Here is a 19,424-nt window from a genome sequence, read left to right as displayed (position 1 = left end):
TTGGGATGTTTTTTCAAAACATAAAAATTAAAAACAAACTTTTTTTGTTGTTGTTGGAAGAGCCTGTCATATGCGTAGTGCCAGGACTGCACCTTCATTTCAGGATTTGGGATGAGCCCTAGCTGCGCTCGGCTGTGTTTGTCTTTGGATTTGGAGAGCCTGTCTACGAGCATCTTTCTTTGGGAAATGCAGCTCTTTTGGCAGGTGACGGGCACACACACCTGGACTTGTATCCGTGCCCAGATGGAAGCTAGCACATTGGCAGCTGGTGTGACGTCCCCTCAGGACGGTGGAGTCGCCAGAGGGGAGCTAGGCGACCGATGTCCTGCTCTGTCGTTCATATAAAGAACTTCAACTGGGTGGCAGCTGTAGTTTGCTGGCATGATGGATCACCAATAAGGGAAAAGCACCTTTAAAAGAACAACACAACTGGCACAGAAACTGCATTTCCCCAGTGTGCTCAGGCAAAAAGTGTTGATCTATCTATCTATCTATCTATCTATCTATCTATCTATCTATCTATCTATCTATCGTAATCCCATCTCCTTTATCTGTGTGTGGCTCCCTGTGTGCGCTTCACGCCTCGTCCACAGTGCCAACACCTCATTAGTACAATATGCAAATGAACTGGCTCAGTGCCAGAGGGTCAGAGCACAAACTGGAGACAGAATAATAGCACAAAAGTGCCTCTGTGTGTGTGTGTGTGTGTGTGTGTGTGTGTGTATCCCCAAATGCCTGCCCAGATTCACGTATGTTTCTGTGCGTTTAATGTCTTTGAGTGTGTCCGTGTGACGTGGCTGTGAGGAGACATTGTGCGTATGTGTGTATTTGTGTGTGAGTGGGAAAGAAAGTAGCTGAAATGGGTCCGTCTACACCTACTTTTCATTTAGTGCACTGGCGGCTTCTAAATAACCATGACCCCCACAATCTCTAGTTAAAAATCTCCCGTTACATTGTAAAAGTCAGTGGTGGACAATGTTCTTCTCAGATTCTTACACTGTATCCTTTTCGGCACAAACGGCAGTACACAAGACAGCAATATTTGACTTATGTCATGCTTGGAATGGGAAACCCTACCTGGAGGTGAGGGAAGCAGATGGAAGCAGAGGCAAACTCAATTAGTCTTTGGACAAAAAAAATGTAGAATACACACCAGAATCGCCCTTTGGTATCATCAAGAGATGAGCCGAGCTGGTGGCTAAATTGCCCATGACAAATCAAGGGTTGCAGCGAGCAATTTAAAGGTAACATGATATGAAAGAAAGCTGCTCGGGCCAGTGGCTCATCTGTTAATGGCATAGGCTCAGTATAAAACGGCACGATGAACATGTATACCTCATAACAGTGGCTCAGTGCCCTGTGGCTCTAAAATATGAATCAATTATATCCCACTGAGGTCTATATTATATAAAAGTGCATTTCATTTAATAATGAAACACAAAGAAGCTATTTGGCATCGTGCCAGACAAAGCTTCTCCAATAACTTCTTTGTAACAAAATTGCCCACACCTGGCATAACAGCATTGACTGCCTTGGCTTTCACTCTGCACATAATGAATGACTCACAGTGTGCAGGAGAAGGTGGCTCTTTTTCAGATGGTATAAATGTTCAAAGGAGTTTATTCGTACACTACAGCATGGTGAATTAAACCCATAACAGCTAATGTTCTGTACTATACAGCAAATTAAATATACTACTTGGTTTACCTAATGTAAGAATACATAATGTTACTGTAAAATTCATTATCAAATATTGACTGCTAACATGCAACGCATTTTTGGCAAGGATCACTAAGTGCAGGGATTCCCCTGTTCAAATAATATTAAGTAGTGTCAACCACAGTATTTCATTTTTTTCAGCAATGTTACATTCATCTCCAAGCCAACAAGCTCTAAGTACTGCATATATAACTGAGTCTGTCGTTTTCTTAAAATGAAACGAGACGGCGTTAAGTGTGATGTTATGCCTGCTTATTACGCAGCAACTTACAACCATCTTGTATAAAATACTCATTTGAAATTGTATTATTTTCATATCTGCCATTAATTTAAAAGGATCTGCACAACATATTCTGTGAAGTAGCCATGGCATGATCAATGTGTTTTTGATTTAAAGGGTTGTTAGTCGTGGGACGTGCGTTCCTTTTTTCATTTCAATTATGAGTGAGTGTGTAAAATATGCTAGCAATGCTAACTAACCTCTTGTTACATTGTTCAAATGACAAAAAGTCCCACATTTAAAAATTAAAAAAATATATCACAAGTTCCATTAACTGCATGAAGAAACTGATTAACATTGGCTAATGGTATGGCTCAGTTCATACATTCATTCATGCATACTCTTAGCTTAGTTAGCTTTGTTGCACCTGTTAGGGGAGAAGAACCTCCACCATTAATTTGAATCACACTGCGTTCATGTCTGGTCGTTCAGATGTAATTAAGAGCGTTCACGTCTGCCTCTTAGTTCTAGTTCAAAGTCGGAGGTATCAGGAACTTCTGAAAGCTGAGATATTTACCATTAGCGAAAATAACCACAGGTGTCAGCCATAGACAGTATATAAAGTGGACCAACAGATCCCGTTGCTCTGGACGGAGACCAGTGAAGGATATTAGAAGATATTTTCCGGTGAGCGCTGAGCCTCCAACTGAGAGAGACGACATAGATGTGACGTGAGCAACGTGTCTGAAAGTTGTAAGTCTTCTGGTAGCTGTGCCAAGAGAAATCTCAATCATTCCCAATCTTGCAGAGACGGAGAGTGTAGGTATATGTAAGGGGATAACATGGGCACAGGCTAATTCTTGCTAACTAAAATGCTAGTTAACATTAGTAATTAAACTTAAACTGTGAATGTAAGTCGAAACTGCCTGCGAGCTTCTCCTGTACTATATGGTAATTCCTCTACTGTGCGACAGTAAGTCGCGTGGTTATGACACAATAGTTAGCCTATTTTTATAAAAACGTCTGCTACGTAGCCGTAACCATAATCATCTGTCATCATGGCTGTACTATATGTAACACAATAAAAATAGCTAATTTAGGCTACGTATACAGTATGGTGTGACCATAGAGACTTGAAAGGCTAGCACAAATCTTGGAACAAATTTGCTTGTTTGGATTAGCTGGAGGTTTTCCTGTTCCTTTACTCTTTTTCAGTTTTTTTTCTTCCTGAAAAACAGTTTGACATGCCACAGTAAGAAAAGCACAGGTGTAAACAAATTCACTTACAATGCTTCATTTGGTTCATATCATTTAAACCGTACCCCCTCTGACTTGTAATTCCAAACATAACAGAGCCATGGTTAATGGTATTAGTAACACACCTGTCCATTTCCTACAATGACAAGTTACAGTAATGAAATCAGGTAGTTTATATTTCAAAATTCCACCCAAGCAAAAGTCTTATCTGCCTGTGAGGGTGTACAGGGCCTTTAAATATGGTATCTAATCTCCCATTGAGTTTATTGAGGCAATACAAGACACGTTTACAAGGATGACTGAAGAGTTACTGACTGTCTTACTTACTAATGGCTCCTGTTTTTACCATGGTAGCCTAGTGCTTCTGCAAATATCTGTATTAAAAGATATTTTACAATTATCAGAACCTTCAATTTATTTAAACTTTTTCATGTTAGTGTAGTGTGATTACTAAATTTGTTTTCTATTTTAAATGTGTTTTATTTTCCATTTTTATCTGAAATAAATGGGTGTTTGAATGAACACACTGCTGTGGTAGCAGGCAGCACTTTGAATGTGAAACTAACAACCCTGTATCCTAAAAAAAATAACATTACCATACAACTCAACTGTATTCTCAATTACGTTTGGAAAGAAAGGTATTTTCTCCTGGATTCTACACATCCTCGTCCCAGCAGCAGACCCACTGACGTTTGAAACGGTCACCCTTTTAAACATGGTGTTAACGTTGTCAATTGAAACCAAACTACTTGATTCGGGTTAGGAAAAGATTGTGGTTGGGGTCGAAATAAATAGCCTACGTTTGTTACGTAATTCAAGTTACGCGCGTAAATGAAGTAGCTTACATGACATACATATATTAGTTTAGTTTTAGTTGTATTATGTACGTAACTTAAAATAAGTCAACGTTGACTTCTGGTTTCACATGGGACACAAACAGTGGTCTCCAGTTTGTTCGACCTGTCCATCTACCTCGACCTCCCCCCCCCACTTTCCAGTCTTTGATTAGAAACGTATTTGTGATAGTCAAAAACAAACAAAAAATACAAAAATTTGGGACAAAATACATTTCCCCCCAAAATGTAATTGAGAATGCAGTTTCGTTTCACACAGGGATGTAATTTTTAGGAGACAGGATTGAAACTAAATGTCTTGCAGACTCCTCAGCCTTGCACATGCATGCGCACACACACACACACACACACACACACACACACACACACACACAGTTTTGTTTCAGAGTATCGTGTTATGACTGTTCACCCATTTTGCAGTCACCATTTCTGTTCATCTTTCTCAGTGTTGTTTTCCATTTTCTGAGTTTCCTTGTTGCCTCTGTTCACCTGTTTATTTTGTCCATTCGTAAAAAGAAGCCATTATTTCTCCCCCCCCCAGGCGAGAGACGACGATGGCCTCGGTGGGAAATTACCCCAGCACAGCTTTACTCAGGACACGCCCAGGCTTGTCTTCAAGACAAACAGCGATGTGCTTGTAAGGACCATAACCATTTAACACCAGATAGAGTTTAAGCTTGATGGCTACTGCACAAATATGTTTTGATGTTGTTCTTTGTTAAAAGTGTATAATTTTCAACTCATTTCTTCCTGACATGTCAATTAGACATCAACCATCTCAGGTCAGCCCAAAAAATAAGACAGCACACAAGTGGCACTCATGTTTTACATAAGGTTTGCACACATTTAAGTTTGAGCTTTTCATAACCTTTTTCATGCGTAATCATATGCTTTGCTCATTTTTCATTATACATCATATTCAGTGACTTGTGTTGGGGATTTGTAGGAGTTATCAGACAAGGAAACTAAGGATTTACTTATTTATATTTACATTCATTGAGTGTTGTGATATATATTTTACATAGATCATTCATAATTTAGTGAAAGAAAAAAAAGCCCTTTATCACAACTAAAATACAATGTAGTTGCACTATATATACCACTAACAAAATGTAGTTTTAAAAGAACATTCAAGTGTATTACCACTTATTTAAACCAAACCCTGGTTTCACATCTCGTTTGTTATTCCATACAAAAACCAAAGTGTACACATGACAAGTGTTGCCATCTGTGTGAGGTTTCCAGACAGCCAGGTGAGACTCCAGGAAGTACATAATCCCCACTAAAATCACAGGACGCTGGTAAACAGATTTTGTTACAAATTTAAGTTTGGACAGGCTAGCTGTAGCTTAATTTTCTCACCTAACTCTCGGCAAGAGATGGAATAAACTTATTTCCCAGTGTGTACCAGGCAGCCATATGCCAACAGAGATATTTGGTCTCGGAGAGGTCCAGTCGGCTGCACTGATATTCAAACGCAATCCACCAGGTCTGTCTCATCGTTCTTACAGCTGGAGTTATTTTACTCACTGTGCGTGCTGTTAAATATAGTGTGATAGAAGTTCACCTGGCCAAGTGAGAATGGCCTTTGTATGTCACATCTATAATGACTGATGGTGATGGCTGGCTGTGATAAGGGCGGCCTTACAGGGAGTATAGCTGTGGTCTTCTTTAGCTTTTATCTACAGTTTAAACTCTTCATGCTCCGTTCAGAATTTAATGATGACATCAGGTACACAGTGTAGCCAATTTAAAACATTGGGAAAGGATATGAACCAGATATTTTCCCCCTTATGTAAGCCCAGTAATTATAACCATCACGATAGATATTCCAATAAATGAGGCCACTGTAAACTGATATTTTGGCTAATCATAATAACAAGTCCACATGTTGCAGATGGTCTGTTAAACACTGCCAAAGCTTAATTTTCTTGTGTAAACTTTAGTGGAAGCTTTATTCTGTTTTCTGTTTTCAATGGACCAGGTGCTTTAAGATGGCAGACTCTCGCTACATAATCTTGTTTTTGGACTGAATCCACAATGCAACAAGCGCAGTGTTTCTGTTTGCCATCGTTGGTGGACTTGAATTGTCAAGAGTGGATACTTGTCTGCAGATTGTTTGGAGTGCGAGACAGTTTAACTTAAAACCAAGCGACCTGCTCGCTTCAAGCACCTGGTTCATTTCCATGCGTTTAATCCTTGTGTTTTGCACAATGTGATTATAGCAGCAATCTGAGAAGTGTCAAAAGAATCACATATTGCCCTTAACAGGGGGATATGCAAGACTTTCCCTTCATGCACGTCAACTGCTTAAACCCACTTCATTACTCGTGTAAAACCTCTTCAGGCACTACAGCCTCTTATGAAACCTTACAATCTCTGCTGCGCCCTCTGAACCCCTCCAGCCTCTTAACCCTCTGCAACCGCCTCCTCTTCTGCCTCTTCATCATCTACATCTTCTGCATTCTCTTTTCAAATCTCCTCCGATCATCACCTCACCTAACTTGTTCATTTAAACTAATGATACACCTTAACTAGCTGTTGCCCGATCTTGGGATTCTTAAATGTCACCGACCGCGTCACTGGGCCAGAGGGTGGGAGGAGGAAGAAAACGATGACTGCTGCTGAGGTGGTTGCGCTTGTTTGGAAGCACGATAATTGTTGTAATGCAAACGGTTAAACTGCACCACCGATGCTGGTTCGTTGGCCACGATGGAAATAAATGACCATAATTACATTCAACTGCAAACATCTGTGTAGTGGGGAGAGAGCAAGCGAGAGAGAGAGAGAGAGAGAGAGAAAGCACAACTCCATTAGCGTAATGCGCAGTGAAATTTCACTCACAGTGCAGAAAGTCGTTAAGTGCTCTCCATCTGTCTTTCTGAGTCGAGGAAAAATTTCAGCACATTTATTATTTAAAATCTCCTAGTCCTACCATTTTCAAACTCAACTTGTGAGAGCGCCTTTTTGACTTTTACTCAGTTATGGCTCATTGAATTAGCCAGTTTTAAATGGGCAGTTAAAATGTGTAGAATTCAAGGGACTGACATCTGAGCACTACCAGCGTTCTGTTTAAGCAGAGCAGTCGCTTTGTAGTCCAGTCTCCTATCTGTGGTTCCTTATGTTCTCCACGTGCTTGTCCCGTACATGTGTTAGCGTCAGAAATTCCTCCTGAATTGCGTTTGTGCAAGTGATCCCACCCGAGTGACACTGCATAATGACTTATTACGAATGCAGAGAACATCTTTTAAAACTTTTGTCCTTTTGGAAGATGCTTCTGCTTGATTCAATCCACCTTGAACCAGACAATCTGATGTAAAACACATAATATATGCAAAGAACCTGATGTTGTGACACGTGTAGCAGCTGCAGGACAGCATGCTATGTACTTGTTCTTTTAAAATCCTGGCAAATGCTACAGTGCATCTGTCCAAACAGCCCATATAAATCCATTGTCTTTTAGCTGCTGCCAGACAGGATCCTGCCAAATAAACCAAAGTTGCTGCATGCAAAAGGAGTTTATCCACCTTCCGGTTGCATCCCTCAACTTATTAACATTCAGCAGGGGGGCTTAAGGGTCTGTGTGATGGATGGATGTCGTTGAGGGGTCTGACAACTGATTAATGCCTTAATTATCTCCAGCAAGGACCTGCCACTCCTCCCAGAGCTGACAGAGTGAGCTGTGTGTGGCCTGACGAGTAACGCCGTGTTCAGGGCTCGCCCACTGCTATCTGCTCTACTAGGGTCACATTCATTTTCTCACCAAAGAAAAATTTGCACTTTTTGTGCCGCAAAGGTGTATAACAGTGATGAAACAGTGCAGCAGGGTGTTTTGGGATCTTTGCCACCACAGTGAGCAAGAAAGACAACTTTTCAATTTAGCCTTCTCATGTTTGCTCTCTGCATACCGAAGTGATCGCGTCTTACAGCACAACACGTGACAAGAAATTTAGTTTGAGACGTAAAATATATCCTATTATCCTATTATAAATGAAATAATTGATCTGATTTTGTTCTGATTTGTATTAGAGTAAAAAAAGATTTATTAGTATGTGCCAAGAAGAACAATGACAATTTATTGTTATGTGATTGGATATCAGCATTAGAAATAGAAGACAACTGGAAAATGAAGCCATTCATACTCTACTCACATCGTTGTCAGGGATGAAGCTTCAGAGGCGTTTAAAGTTCAGTTGCAATTTTTGAGGAAGAAATTTGTGGTGTTATTGTATTTTATATTGTTAAGTGTTATCTTGCCCAAACATTATAGTTAGTTGTTGTACAGGTGCACAATAGTGCAAAATAATACTAGCACTTTAACATGCATTACACTTCTCTAAAAGTTTCTACGTATGTACGTACGTACGTAAAGATGGCTGCATTGCATTCTGGTCTTTTGAGGCTACTGGATAAACAGAGTTGCCAATGTAACATTGTTGAACATTGGTCTGAAATCGCTACTCTACTGTATATACAGAGTATCCACTTTAAGACAATATGAATTTGTGTTACTTTCCATTACAACATGCATAAATGGCATAATCTTTCATATCTTAAATTACAACATTTTGGCATTAAGCTATTGCAACACTTACTTTCTGCCTAAGAGAGATTTAAAGGAAAACATCAAGTAAATGCCTTCCCAGATCAAAACTGATTTGGGATGTGACCTGATGTGCATGATTGGTAGCTGAAACTTGCAGCAGCAGTTTTCTATGTAATTCGGAAAAGACCAATCAATTGATCTTTCTAGCATTTAAACTGACTTAACTTTACTACTAGTTGACACAGACTTCAATACCAAATGTGAAAGGCCATTTGAGGGAAATTGTCTTTTTCTTGTTGTGCTTGGGGTGTCAGTCTCCTAGGGATCTATGGTTAAATGAGACCGAGAGTGTTTTTTATTGCCAACAGAAGGTTTAAATGGGCAGTCCTTGTTAGCACACAAAGTTAAAGACAAAGTCACTTCAATACCACTTAGCACCAGAATGTCATCATGTGCACATTTACCTCTCAGTAAGGAAAGCACATTGATTCAAACATATGCACAGAAACACACACACACACACACACACACACACACACACACACACACACACACACACACACACACACACACACACCTATATTTCATAAATCAAATACACACAGGCATGTGCATTTAAGCACACTTCAAAGTTAAGTGTTAAGTGCTCTTGACAGATCTGTAAAAGTATTTAGAAACAGCATCAGTTTCCTTTAAAATAATCTTTTTTTAAATGGGTTTAGCTCCAGATGGTTTGGAGGCTGAGCTTGTGCTTACCAGGGTACTTCAGAGGAGATTGTGATGTAAAACAAATTAGAATTCTTTTGTGTGCAGAGTCACAGGTGCTGATGGATTGTGTGTACTGTGTGTGTTTTTTTGTTACAGGTGTGTGACTGGTGCAAACATATACGCCACACTAAGGAGTACCTGGACTTTGGTGCTGGTGAGCGGAGGCTGCAGTTCTGCAGTGCCAAATGCCTGAACCAATATAAGATGGACATTTTCTACAAGGAGACCCAGGCTGCACTGCCTGGAGCATTGTGTAACCCAGGACACGGGGCTGGTGGGGAGGGTAAGATGGAGTGCAGTGGAGGGGTCCAGCTGCTCACTCCTGAATCCTGGGGGACGCCGTTAACAGACTTCCGGCGTAAAGCTCCTTCACCAGGGGGCCCTAACAACACCTCTGCACTGGCCCCTTCCACTTCTTCTGCCGCCTCACCTTCGGACACTGCTGCCGTCTGCTCCCCCTCCTCCTCCTCCTCAGCCAAGATCCCCACACCCAGACCCCACGAGAGCCCCACTCTTCACCCTCCGCCTGTTCCCACTTTGCATCCACCTGTCGGGGTACCTCCTGGTAGCCCTCCCATGGTGATGACACCCCGGGGACCCATGCCCCTGCCACTGTTCATGGAGCATCAAATGATGCAGCAGATGCGTCCACCATATCTTCGGCCCTCTGCCCACCCAGGGGGGCCCCATAGCCCCCTGTCAAACCCTATCATCCCTGGTATTGGTCCACCACCTCCTCCCAGGACCATGGGTTCAGCATCAAGCCCCATGCACAGGCCCCTGCTGTCTCCACATGTCCACCCCTCATCCAATCCCAACCCTGGCATGATGCACCATGGTCTCCCCATGCCAGGCCTACCCCCTTTCCCCCCAGTCAACATGATGCCCAATGGACGCTTTCCTCTGCCCCCAATGATGAACTTTGGCATGGCGTCCTTGGCCCCATTGGTACCCCCACCGACTCTCTTGGTCCCTTACCCTGTCATTGTACCCCTCCCAGTCCCAATCCCTATTCCAATCCCAATTCCCTTCAGCCCCAAAACAGCCAGGGACCAGCCAGAGAGTAGTGGCACCTTCCGCAGTGCTCCAGAGTCATCCGAAGCTACAGCTACTGGACCCCATTCTCCACGTTCCTCTGGTGTTGACAGAGGGGAGCAGAAAGTAGAGCCAGCTGATGCAGAGCGTCTCTCTCCTGTACACTCACAGAGAAGCAGGACGTCGCTGGTGGACTTGACAGTGAAGGCAGAGGATAATTCAGGCAACCTGTGTCCAACCAGCGGCCCTGGACTGATGGATGGGGTGATTGATCTAACTGTGGGCCAGAGGCCATGCCAACAGCAGGTAATTCAGAGGATGCTACCTGGGGTCCAGGTCAAAATAGAGGCAGAGGCTGAATCAAGATCTCCACCAGCTGCTGGGCTGTTTTGGGAAGGGAAGGGCAGTCGTGATGGGGGGAAAGGGGCCCTCTCACAGGGCCTCCTCAGTGCTACGAAGCTGGAAGGAGCCACACACCCAAACACACTGGAATCATCAGGCCCACCCTCCAGAAACAGCAGCCCTTCTTGCCACGAGGATCCGCCAGTGAGCCAGCTAAATCCCTGTATCTCTAACCATACCCCACCGCCCTTGCCCAGCACAGCACAGACCCAACCCCTGCCCCACCTCCAAACTAGCCCTGCTGCCCCACGTAATGTCATAGTCAATGGTACGGGATGGCATTCCCTTCTCACTCCTGCCTTTGAGTCTTACCCTGACCCAAGAGGAGACAGTGTTGCAGGAGAAGGAGAGGCAGAGGAGCAGCCAGCCAACGGTGAGCTGGAGCATGAGTCACTGAAAGAGAACAATTGCTCGGTTGGAGATTGGGAGCCGGGGAAGTGGGGCTCAGTGCAAGACGAGATGGCGGACACAGTGGAGGGTAAGCCAGATCCTGACTCTAACATGGAGGAGGGTGAGCACGCCTATTCCCTGCCGCTGCTGTCCACCGGAGGCTGTGTGGTCATCCAGCCTGTGCCAAAGCCCGGTTCTGACAAGACGGCCATCCTGTCCTGCTCCATCAGTGCCCCTTTATCAGCAGACGGGAGTCCTGAGCTGGAGCCGCCGCTGAAGAGGAGGTGTCTGCGAATCCGCAATCAAAACAAATGAGGTGGGTTTACACCCAGTGTGCTCCCACAAACACTTTCATGCAGTTGTGCAGACTTCTTTAATCATTGACATTTTGTAATTCACAGTGGGGTACCCATCAAATAATCAGTCGCTTTTGATGTTTCAAATATCTCTTACTACCTAGCATGTATCTTTAAACTATTTGAAATGATCTCCAAAATGTTCTTTAACAAGTTGTTTACTATTCACATTTAGTGTTATCACATTGAAATTGGGGAAATTCCAGCAAGAGGGTTATTTATTCTTTTGTCCAGGGGAGCAAACAATAAGTGAATTATTAGCAAAAAAGAATGTCAGTGCATGTTCAAAAGTGGCATAACTCCACCGTGACAGACGGTGTGCAGGTGATGTGATTTGAATGTCACTTGGAGGGACACTCGCACGGACTGACTCTAACCCTCTAAAAGGTATAGTGAACCAGGAGGAGACATGATAACAAGCTTGCTTGTAAATTACATTAAAATAACGTACATTATACATATTATAATAATTGAAAACATACTAGACATCATGCATGTGCATTTTTTTGTTGTTTTGATTTTTAATGCATTTCCTAATAGAGCATGTGTTTAGCCAACACATTCAATTTCCAATTTTGTACACACATATACAGTATTTCCTCATGACCGGGCACATTGCTCTCATTTTACAGAACGATTAGTTGTTGCTTTACTTTGACTGGCAGATTACACCTCTATGAGCTTCAGGACGGAAATGGGAAGTCTATCATGTCAAAGGATTTATTCAACACATTAATACCAAATTTAATGATGAGTTGTTAATTAAATTAAATTGTTATCAAGAGCAATTGAAGACCAATTCAAGTTGTGGTTGCATGAGGCGAGTGCTCTAAAGAGAGTAATTAATAGCGACAAAAGATGGAAATCAAGCCCCATGTACAATAATCTTCAGATACCTGAAGATACACAATTTTTTATTATAAGGGGCGAATGCGAAATATGTTTGCTGTATTTCACCTTTCCTACTTATCTGCACTATCACAAGGCATTCATTATGAATTATCTAAACATTATGTAAAATTGATACCACCAGAGAAGCAGACGCTGAATATTTAATTCTTTATTTGCCCAAAAGTCTCTTCAAGCTGATACTGATTGCATGTACCAAAGAGAACAGACCCAAAATTAGGAAGCACTGCTGAAAATCAGCATTTTTTTCAATTTGATCCGTAGTGGTTTTTAACACCAAAACTGTTCTTGAGCGGTTCTTGTATGAGCCCTGTTTCTCTGAACTGAATATTCCTAATTCTCCCACCTTGAAATGAGAGTTGGGGTGGCCTGCTTGGATTCATGCATCGGAAACAAAAAACATCCTGTGGGGGGTGACTCAGTCTAATTCTCCTCCTACTCTGTTTCACAGATGGACGCTCTGAGGACCACAGTGCCATCAACGAATCTCACTTGTCCACCCCATACCTCCAAATCCCACCCCTCCCAAATACACCACCGCGACACACACACACATGCACATTTTTCTTGTCCTCATTCATTGTCCAGTCTACCAGCACCACAAATCGCCTTTGACGACTGATGAGAGTCCAACCAAACATGTTGATGTGTATCATAGTAGAGCAGACAGGACTCCTTTTGTCCATGTGACAGACCCTCTGATGGACTGAACTTCTACGGACTTGATGTTGTGGCCAGCAGGATTGCTTGACCTTTGAACTGCAGACAGCACATCCCTGCAACAGCAGGACTTTACCCCGCTGCTTCTCTCCTCATTTAGAGACTCTCAGCCCACACTGCCCCTTCTACCTTATCCACCCTCCCCTATCAAAGCAACTGCTCTCCATATTGTCTGTTACTATGGAACGCACTAGAGTGATAAGTGAAGGATCCCCAAAAAGAGATTTCCACCCACCAATGAAATGCTCCAACCTGGTACCACACCACAGGTACAAAAATCTCTGCTCCAGTAAGTGATATTTTTTTCTCACTCAACTAGTCACTAAGGTATAGAGGGATCTCTCGATGTTTAGATCGTAGAGCCACAGAGCTGGCAAAAAATAGCCGAAAGTCTGCTCTATCTAACCAGCAAAAATGTACTTGCCAACCTGACACAAAATGTTCTGGGTGATTGTGATGGGTGGTAGCTAAAAAGAAGCATAACAAGCATGAATACAGTTAATGCAATATAGCTAAAGGGCAAATTAAAGAGATTTTTCAATCAGAGGCTGGAAAACTGTCATTGGACATACAATCACCAATTATTCCTACTTAATCAGCAAACTGGAGGATACAATATTAAAATTCACCAGCAAGTAATAGTGTGTGGGTGGAATCATACAATCTCTGCCATATTTTCCTGTAGCATCTATGTGTTTGCTCTTGAATTAAATTTTAATATATGTTGTTACACAAGAATGAGACAGAGCTTTCATGATAATCATTCATACTATTGACATTTTCACACCCTCTGGAATGCTGTCTGTGTGCTTAAACAGTAAGCCATACTAGTAACAGTAAACGGGTCACTGCTGTTTAAGAAGATTTCAAGGCTTACTGCACCTCCAAAACTACCGGGATGGCATGGCAATGTAGAAACTCTGCCAATACCGCAGGCTAGTACTCAATCTTTTCTATAATACATTACCAGTGATGTTCCTGTAATGGGCTAGTTTGAGACTGACTGCACTGAATTTAGAGGGGGCAGAGGGAAGCCAGCTCCTTCATAAATAATCATTTTGAGACCTGGAGGGAACTGTACACTACGGTTTTTCTACAATAAACACACTAAAGACAAATTCATTTTGAAAATAATTTGAGAACTATTTAAAACATTGCCTCTTGCTTGTCCACCAGTCCTGCCAAGTTGCTTAATTTTTTTTTTTTTGTGCCAATAATTATTTGTTTTAAGCCAAATTTAAAGCCAACATTGTCCTTGATTCAGTGGCACGATATATGTACATATTTTTTGGGCAATTTAAGTGAATGCAACACAACTGTCACCCATCCAGTTTGATCTGTTCCAGTTCCACTACAGCTTAAGCCTCTGAGCTGGGACATCAGACAAAGCCAGCATTTAGTTTACACTCCTATGGAGGAGGTACATTGTACCAGTGTGAGACAAGGTATTATCATATGTCAAAAGGCCTCTGGTGTGTTGAAACAAAACATGTCACCTAGTTTTCAGTGGAAACGGGATTTCAAACTGAAGATTTGACCAGATAATTTATAGTTGCCAAAATACAAGCACTTATTTTGAAAAAAGAAAGATACAGAAGAACACAAGTGGATGTCAAAAACAGTATTACCTGATCCTTAATCATAATTTACATTAGATGTGTGCATTGCTTTGCATCCCCATCCTATCTAACTGTTTTTCCTGTAGCCTTTGTTTTATTGCTGTCATGGTAAGACAGCGTGTGTGATTCATTCTGTGTCCAATTGAGGCCCGACAGTTACTCATACACATATACACATGTCACAAGCATACCTCCAGTACTCATACTCATGTCATACACACAATGCACGTAGTAAATGTAACTGTGCGTACGTGTTTATGTGAGGCAGGTGCAAGCAGAGAGCCCAGTTGAGATTACAGAGTGTTGACTCAGAGTAAGCAGTGTGCAACTCTATCTGTCGCCTGTTAGTTAGGCATTTAGGCTTAGCTTGCCGCTAGCCAGGGCCCAGCTTTGGTGTCACTTTAAGCAATTCCTCGCACCCGCTTCATTTCTCTGCCAGCAAAGGCAGGGAAAATGCTCTTTTTAAGCTGCCTGTTTATGTCTTGTCTACCTTCTGCTGAATTGTCCATTAGTAGAGATATTCCTTTCTGTAATTCTTTCACAGATACCTGTAAGCACATCATTTCTGAAATGAAAGGTGATTTCTGAAGAATAGATATTGAGCAATTGCGCCCCTACTCCAAAATTGAGATTTTCCTGTCGAGCTGTCAGTTTTCTTATCCCGAATCTTGCTAGTGAAAAAACAGAAACCAGTGATGATGTAACCAAGAAACTGGACACTGTAGTTTCTAATGTCCGTAACATGGGAGTTGTACAAAGACAGGGCCACAGCCAGGATGTTAGAGGTCATGAGCCCTCCAAACACCTAATTTTATATTTTATTCTGTTCAATTATACTTTCTGTAAATGTCATCAAACTTATAAAATACCAACTGTTTGTAGGTTTTTATAATGTTAAGTCCCCCCAGGTTGCAAAAACATACTGAGGACATGGCCTTAGTATCCTCAATGGTAGGTAACACCTACAACCCTGTACAAATCTGAGCCACTGATACAGCCCTGTCCTTTATCCTTTGGTTACAGTTTCCTATTTGTTAGTGTGTGGGCCTGCACCATGCAGTTAAAAAGAAGGTGAAAGACTATTCTGTTGGTCAACTCAACTGTTAAGTGAGGTTTTTTCTTTTTTTTTTTAATTATCCATGTGTCCTGGTTAGCTCCTTTGTTAACTGCTACAAGCTAACACTTTAGCATACACTGCACTAAGGCTGACAGGCTGCTAGCATTTCCAGGGAAATCCTTTTGGAAGGAAAAGAAAGATGTAAGTCAGTGTTGTTGTTATATGACATTGTAGACTGATCATTTTTGTCCTGCTAGCAGTGGAGATGAATAATGGCTATGTGGGCAGATTGCCATAAAATGTACCGAGCACATTGATGTTAAATCAGAGAATGAACTCTTTCAAATTTTGACTCTCCATGAGCTGTCCTCTAGCGCCACCCCCAGGACAAAATATCTACTTTGTACCTGACATACAGTATCTAAAGCTAATGACCGGATTTCAATTTAAGGAATAGTTCTTTATTGCTCAGAGTTAAATGAAAGGATGTTGACCCCTCTGCCAGCTGTCGCTTAGCTTAGCTTAGCATGAAGACTGGAGACAGAGGTAAAGCTTGCCCTAGATCTGTACAAAGTTTAAAAAACAACTGCCTACCAGCACCTTTAAAGCTTATTAATTAACAAATTATAGCTTGTAGGTTTCCAGTCTTTATGCTAAGCTAAGCTAACTGACTGCCAGCTGTAGCTTCACAAGTGAATTTCCCAAAATGTTGATTTTTCCTTTTAATTTGCTCCCCAGAGGACAAATGCTAATTTCTTTTGGTGATCTTTTCCTGACCCTTTTTCTTTTGCAATCACCAGCCAAACTTACAACTGTAATTCTACTGGCTGATCTCCCAGAATTTCTCTAAGCAAGTCATTATCTTTACCAGAAATTTCATATTGATTTAAAAAGGTGAAGGGGGCTTGATTTTTGATGAGGAACTAACCGAAATCTTTTGTTATGTCTGGTTTTTCTCTTGATTCTCTTGTTACACACTAGACACACACAGACGAACCAACATGCATGTTATGTCTGACCCAAATCTGCACCATGTTGTGTTGGCATTGCAAACGGTATACTGTCCATGTCTGAGACAGATATTGAAGATATGAGAGCCTAACTCTCACATGGAAATCCTGGACCACTGAATCAGTCTTTGTGATGGCAAACAGACTTGTGACAAATCTCCAGCATTCCTTTTTTGATGATGGACTACAGGCCTGGTCAACAGCCTGAATTATGCAATGACAACTAACTCCAACCCTATTATAGACGAGTGGTCCACAGACAAAATAAAACATGACATGACTTCATGTTACTTTTCAAAAACAACAGAGAAGTTGCCTTAACTCTTGCTTGTATAATCTCTACAGTTAAGACAATGATGCTCGCTTGTAAAGAAGACCCTCCCTTCTTTGTACAAAATGAAATATACCAGAAACAACGACTTTGTTATCTAGCTAGTGTCAATGTATAGATGATCAGCTTTTTCTGTAACTTGTATGGACCGTCACATTTTTGCTAAGAAGAAACCCTCCTCCCAACTCCCTTGTTCCTAAACATCCAAATCTGTTCAACGTTTTAACTTGTGGTGGACTGTCAATCTTTTTGTGTACATTTTATAGTATTATTTATTGTTGACAAGTTTTGCATTTGCAAATAATTGAAAAAAAAATGAAGGTGGTTTGATCTGAGCATTCTATTCCAATGAAAATGCCTGGTGAACAGTGAAAAGCTTTTTTTCATTATTAAAATGGAGAAAACAGTGATATGAGGAGATGATCTCCTGTCTTTTTATCATGACGTTGTAACATGTGCATAACATGTGGCCAAAATTGCTTTGGAAAATAATATTTTTTTGTGTTGTAACAGTATTTGTTTTATCCAGTGAATTGCTCATGAAGACAAATAAATAAGAGGCACACACAACTCTGTTTCAGATGGCTTATATCTGCTCAGTCAATGTGCATGTTCAGTACATGGAACTTGCACACAAAAGGGATTAGCGTTGTACAGTAAAAGATCACATCAAACTGTAAAAACTACCATCTTTCTTTCTTTTAGCATCGTATTTTGGAAGATTTGGACTTGATGAGTCACTTCATCAAATAATAACAGCATGGCAGAGAACCGCCTAGAATCAGTGGGAAACTGTAAAAATCACAATTCATGAGTTGCATGGGAATTTCAAAGGTATCGCATTTTAAAGTCAAAATGTTCGACAGTAAAACCTCCAATATAAACACTGATCAGAAATCAGAACGCCTTTATTGTCCTTGCTTAGGAATGCAATGAAATTAACACTCAGTTGATGCATTCCAACATAAAACACATTTTTACAGCATGAAAACACAAGACAAAGGACATCCAGTGGTATACAAATGCAATAAATAAATAAATATAAGTATTAAAGTGCTAAGTGGATTGGCCGATGGCTGTGGGAAAAAAAACTGACTTTGTTGAAAAGAAGGAAATAATTAAAAAAACACTACAGATAACAGGAGTCATGTTCATATAAGAAACACAGCATTATAAAAAGAAAGATTTGAGCCATTTATTGCATATGAAAACATTGAATTAGTCAGAATCTAGAGAATTGCTCTTTAGGCATAGTATTTGACTCTGTTTTAGGAACTCAATTAGCCTGACAAGCCAGACCCACATCAAGATGTTGGGTCTGGAAACTTTTAGCATTGACAATCTGAGGGGCGGGATAAACGGTTGTCTTTCAAATTCCCTCTGCACGCTACAACCAGGCAGAGCAACAAAGAAGGTAGCGATGCTAGTTGATAGATTAAACTTTTGCTGTATCTGGTCAGCAAAACTCTGAAGACATCTTCCTTTTTTAAGAATGATTTCTGTGCCGTTCTTTGTTCTTTTCTCAAAGAAAATCCATAAGCCCCGCCCACCGACTCTATACACGATGTGATTGGCCTGACCAGAGTTTGGTTTTTCCAACTTGAAAGTCAACGGAGAGTGCCTAGACCCCCCTGGCTGCAAAATAAATTTGCTGTCGCTAGAGTGCGTCTAGATTTCTAGGCTATAACTCAATGGCAGTGGGCTACAAATGCTCTAAAGTGTTGTTATTAATAATGAATGCACAATTGAGTATGTGTTTAACCCCATTTTAGAATATTGAATCATTCATAAATTTAGGCTTTGGTTATACCATTGAAATATTGATGACTAAGATGGAGTGGATTGGAAATAAAAACAGCACTAAATAATGAGCTCACTAATTGTTGATAGTGATAATTACCCCCCAGATCCTACTTAGTAATGAATTATAAATGGGACTGATAAAAGTATTTAAAATAAGAGTGATATAGCAACAATTGGATATTATTTCAGAAATTAACCCACTGTCAGTGAAACAACAAACCCTTTTTAACAAATGCTTTATTTATGCTTTTATATTATGGTGTACAGTTGGAGGGATATCTGGCTTTTAGGTCCCAGCTTTGCAGATGAGAACTGCGGATTCAATGGTCTCTAGCTCCATCTTATGGCTCCTACAGGAAGGTAATGGGAAAGGGTAGATTTCGTCGTAGGGGAAGATATAAACAAGAAGTGGACATAATTTAATGAAC

General features: G+C 41.2%; 1 protein-coding gene across 2 annotated transcripts in view; it reads left to right on the top strand.

Moving 5' to 3' along the window:
* Window positions 1-17,738, top strand: part of sobpa (sine oculis binding protein homolog (Drosophila) a) — a 42,286-nt gene extending 24,548 nt beyond the window's left edge. The window contains exons 5-7 of one of the 2 annotated variants that reach the window (XM_028566616.1): window positions 4,592-4,687; window positions 9,461-11,507; window positions 12,908-17,738. In XM_028566616.1, coding sequence (XP_028422417.1) covers window positions 4,592-4,687; window positions 9,461-11,506 — 2,142 coding nt within the window. In that variant the 3' untranslated portion in view covers window position 11,507; window positions 12,908-17,738. The remainder of the gene's footprint in view (window positions 1-4,591; window positions 4,688-9,460; window positions 11,508-12,907) is intronic. The other variant, XM_028566617.1, reaches the window with a different exon arrangement.
* The last annotated feature ends 1,686 nt before the right edge of the window (window positions 17,739-19,424 follow it).

This window comes from Perca flavescens, chromosome 20, assembly GCF_004354835.1.
Source record: "Perca flavescens isolate YP-PL-M2 chromosome 20, PFLA_1.0, whole genome shotgun sequence".
Classification (NCBI taxonomy): Eukaryota; Metazoa; Chordata; class Actinopteri; order Perciformes; family Percidae; genus Perca; species Perca flavescens.
Note: the sequence above shows the minus strand (reverse complement) of the source record. Positions and strands in the feature narration are given on the sequence as shown.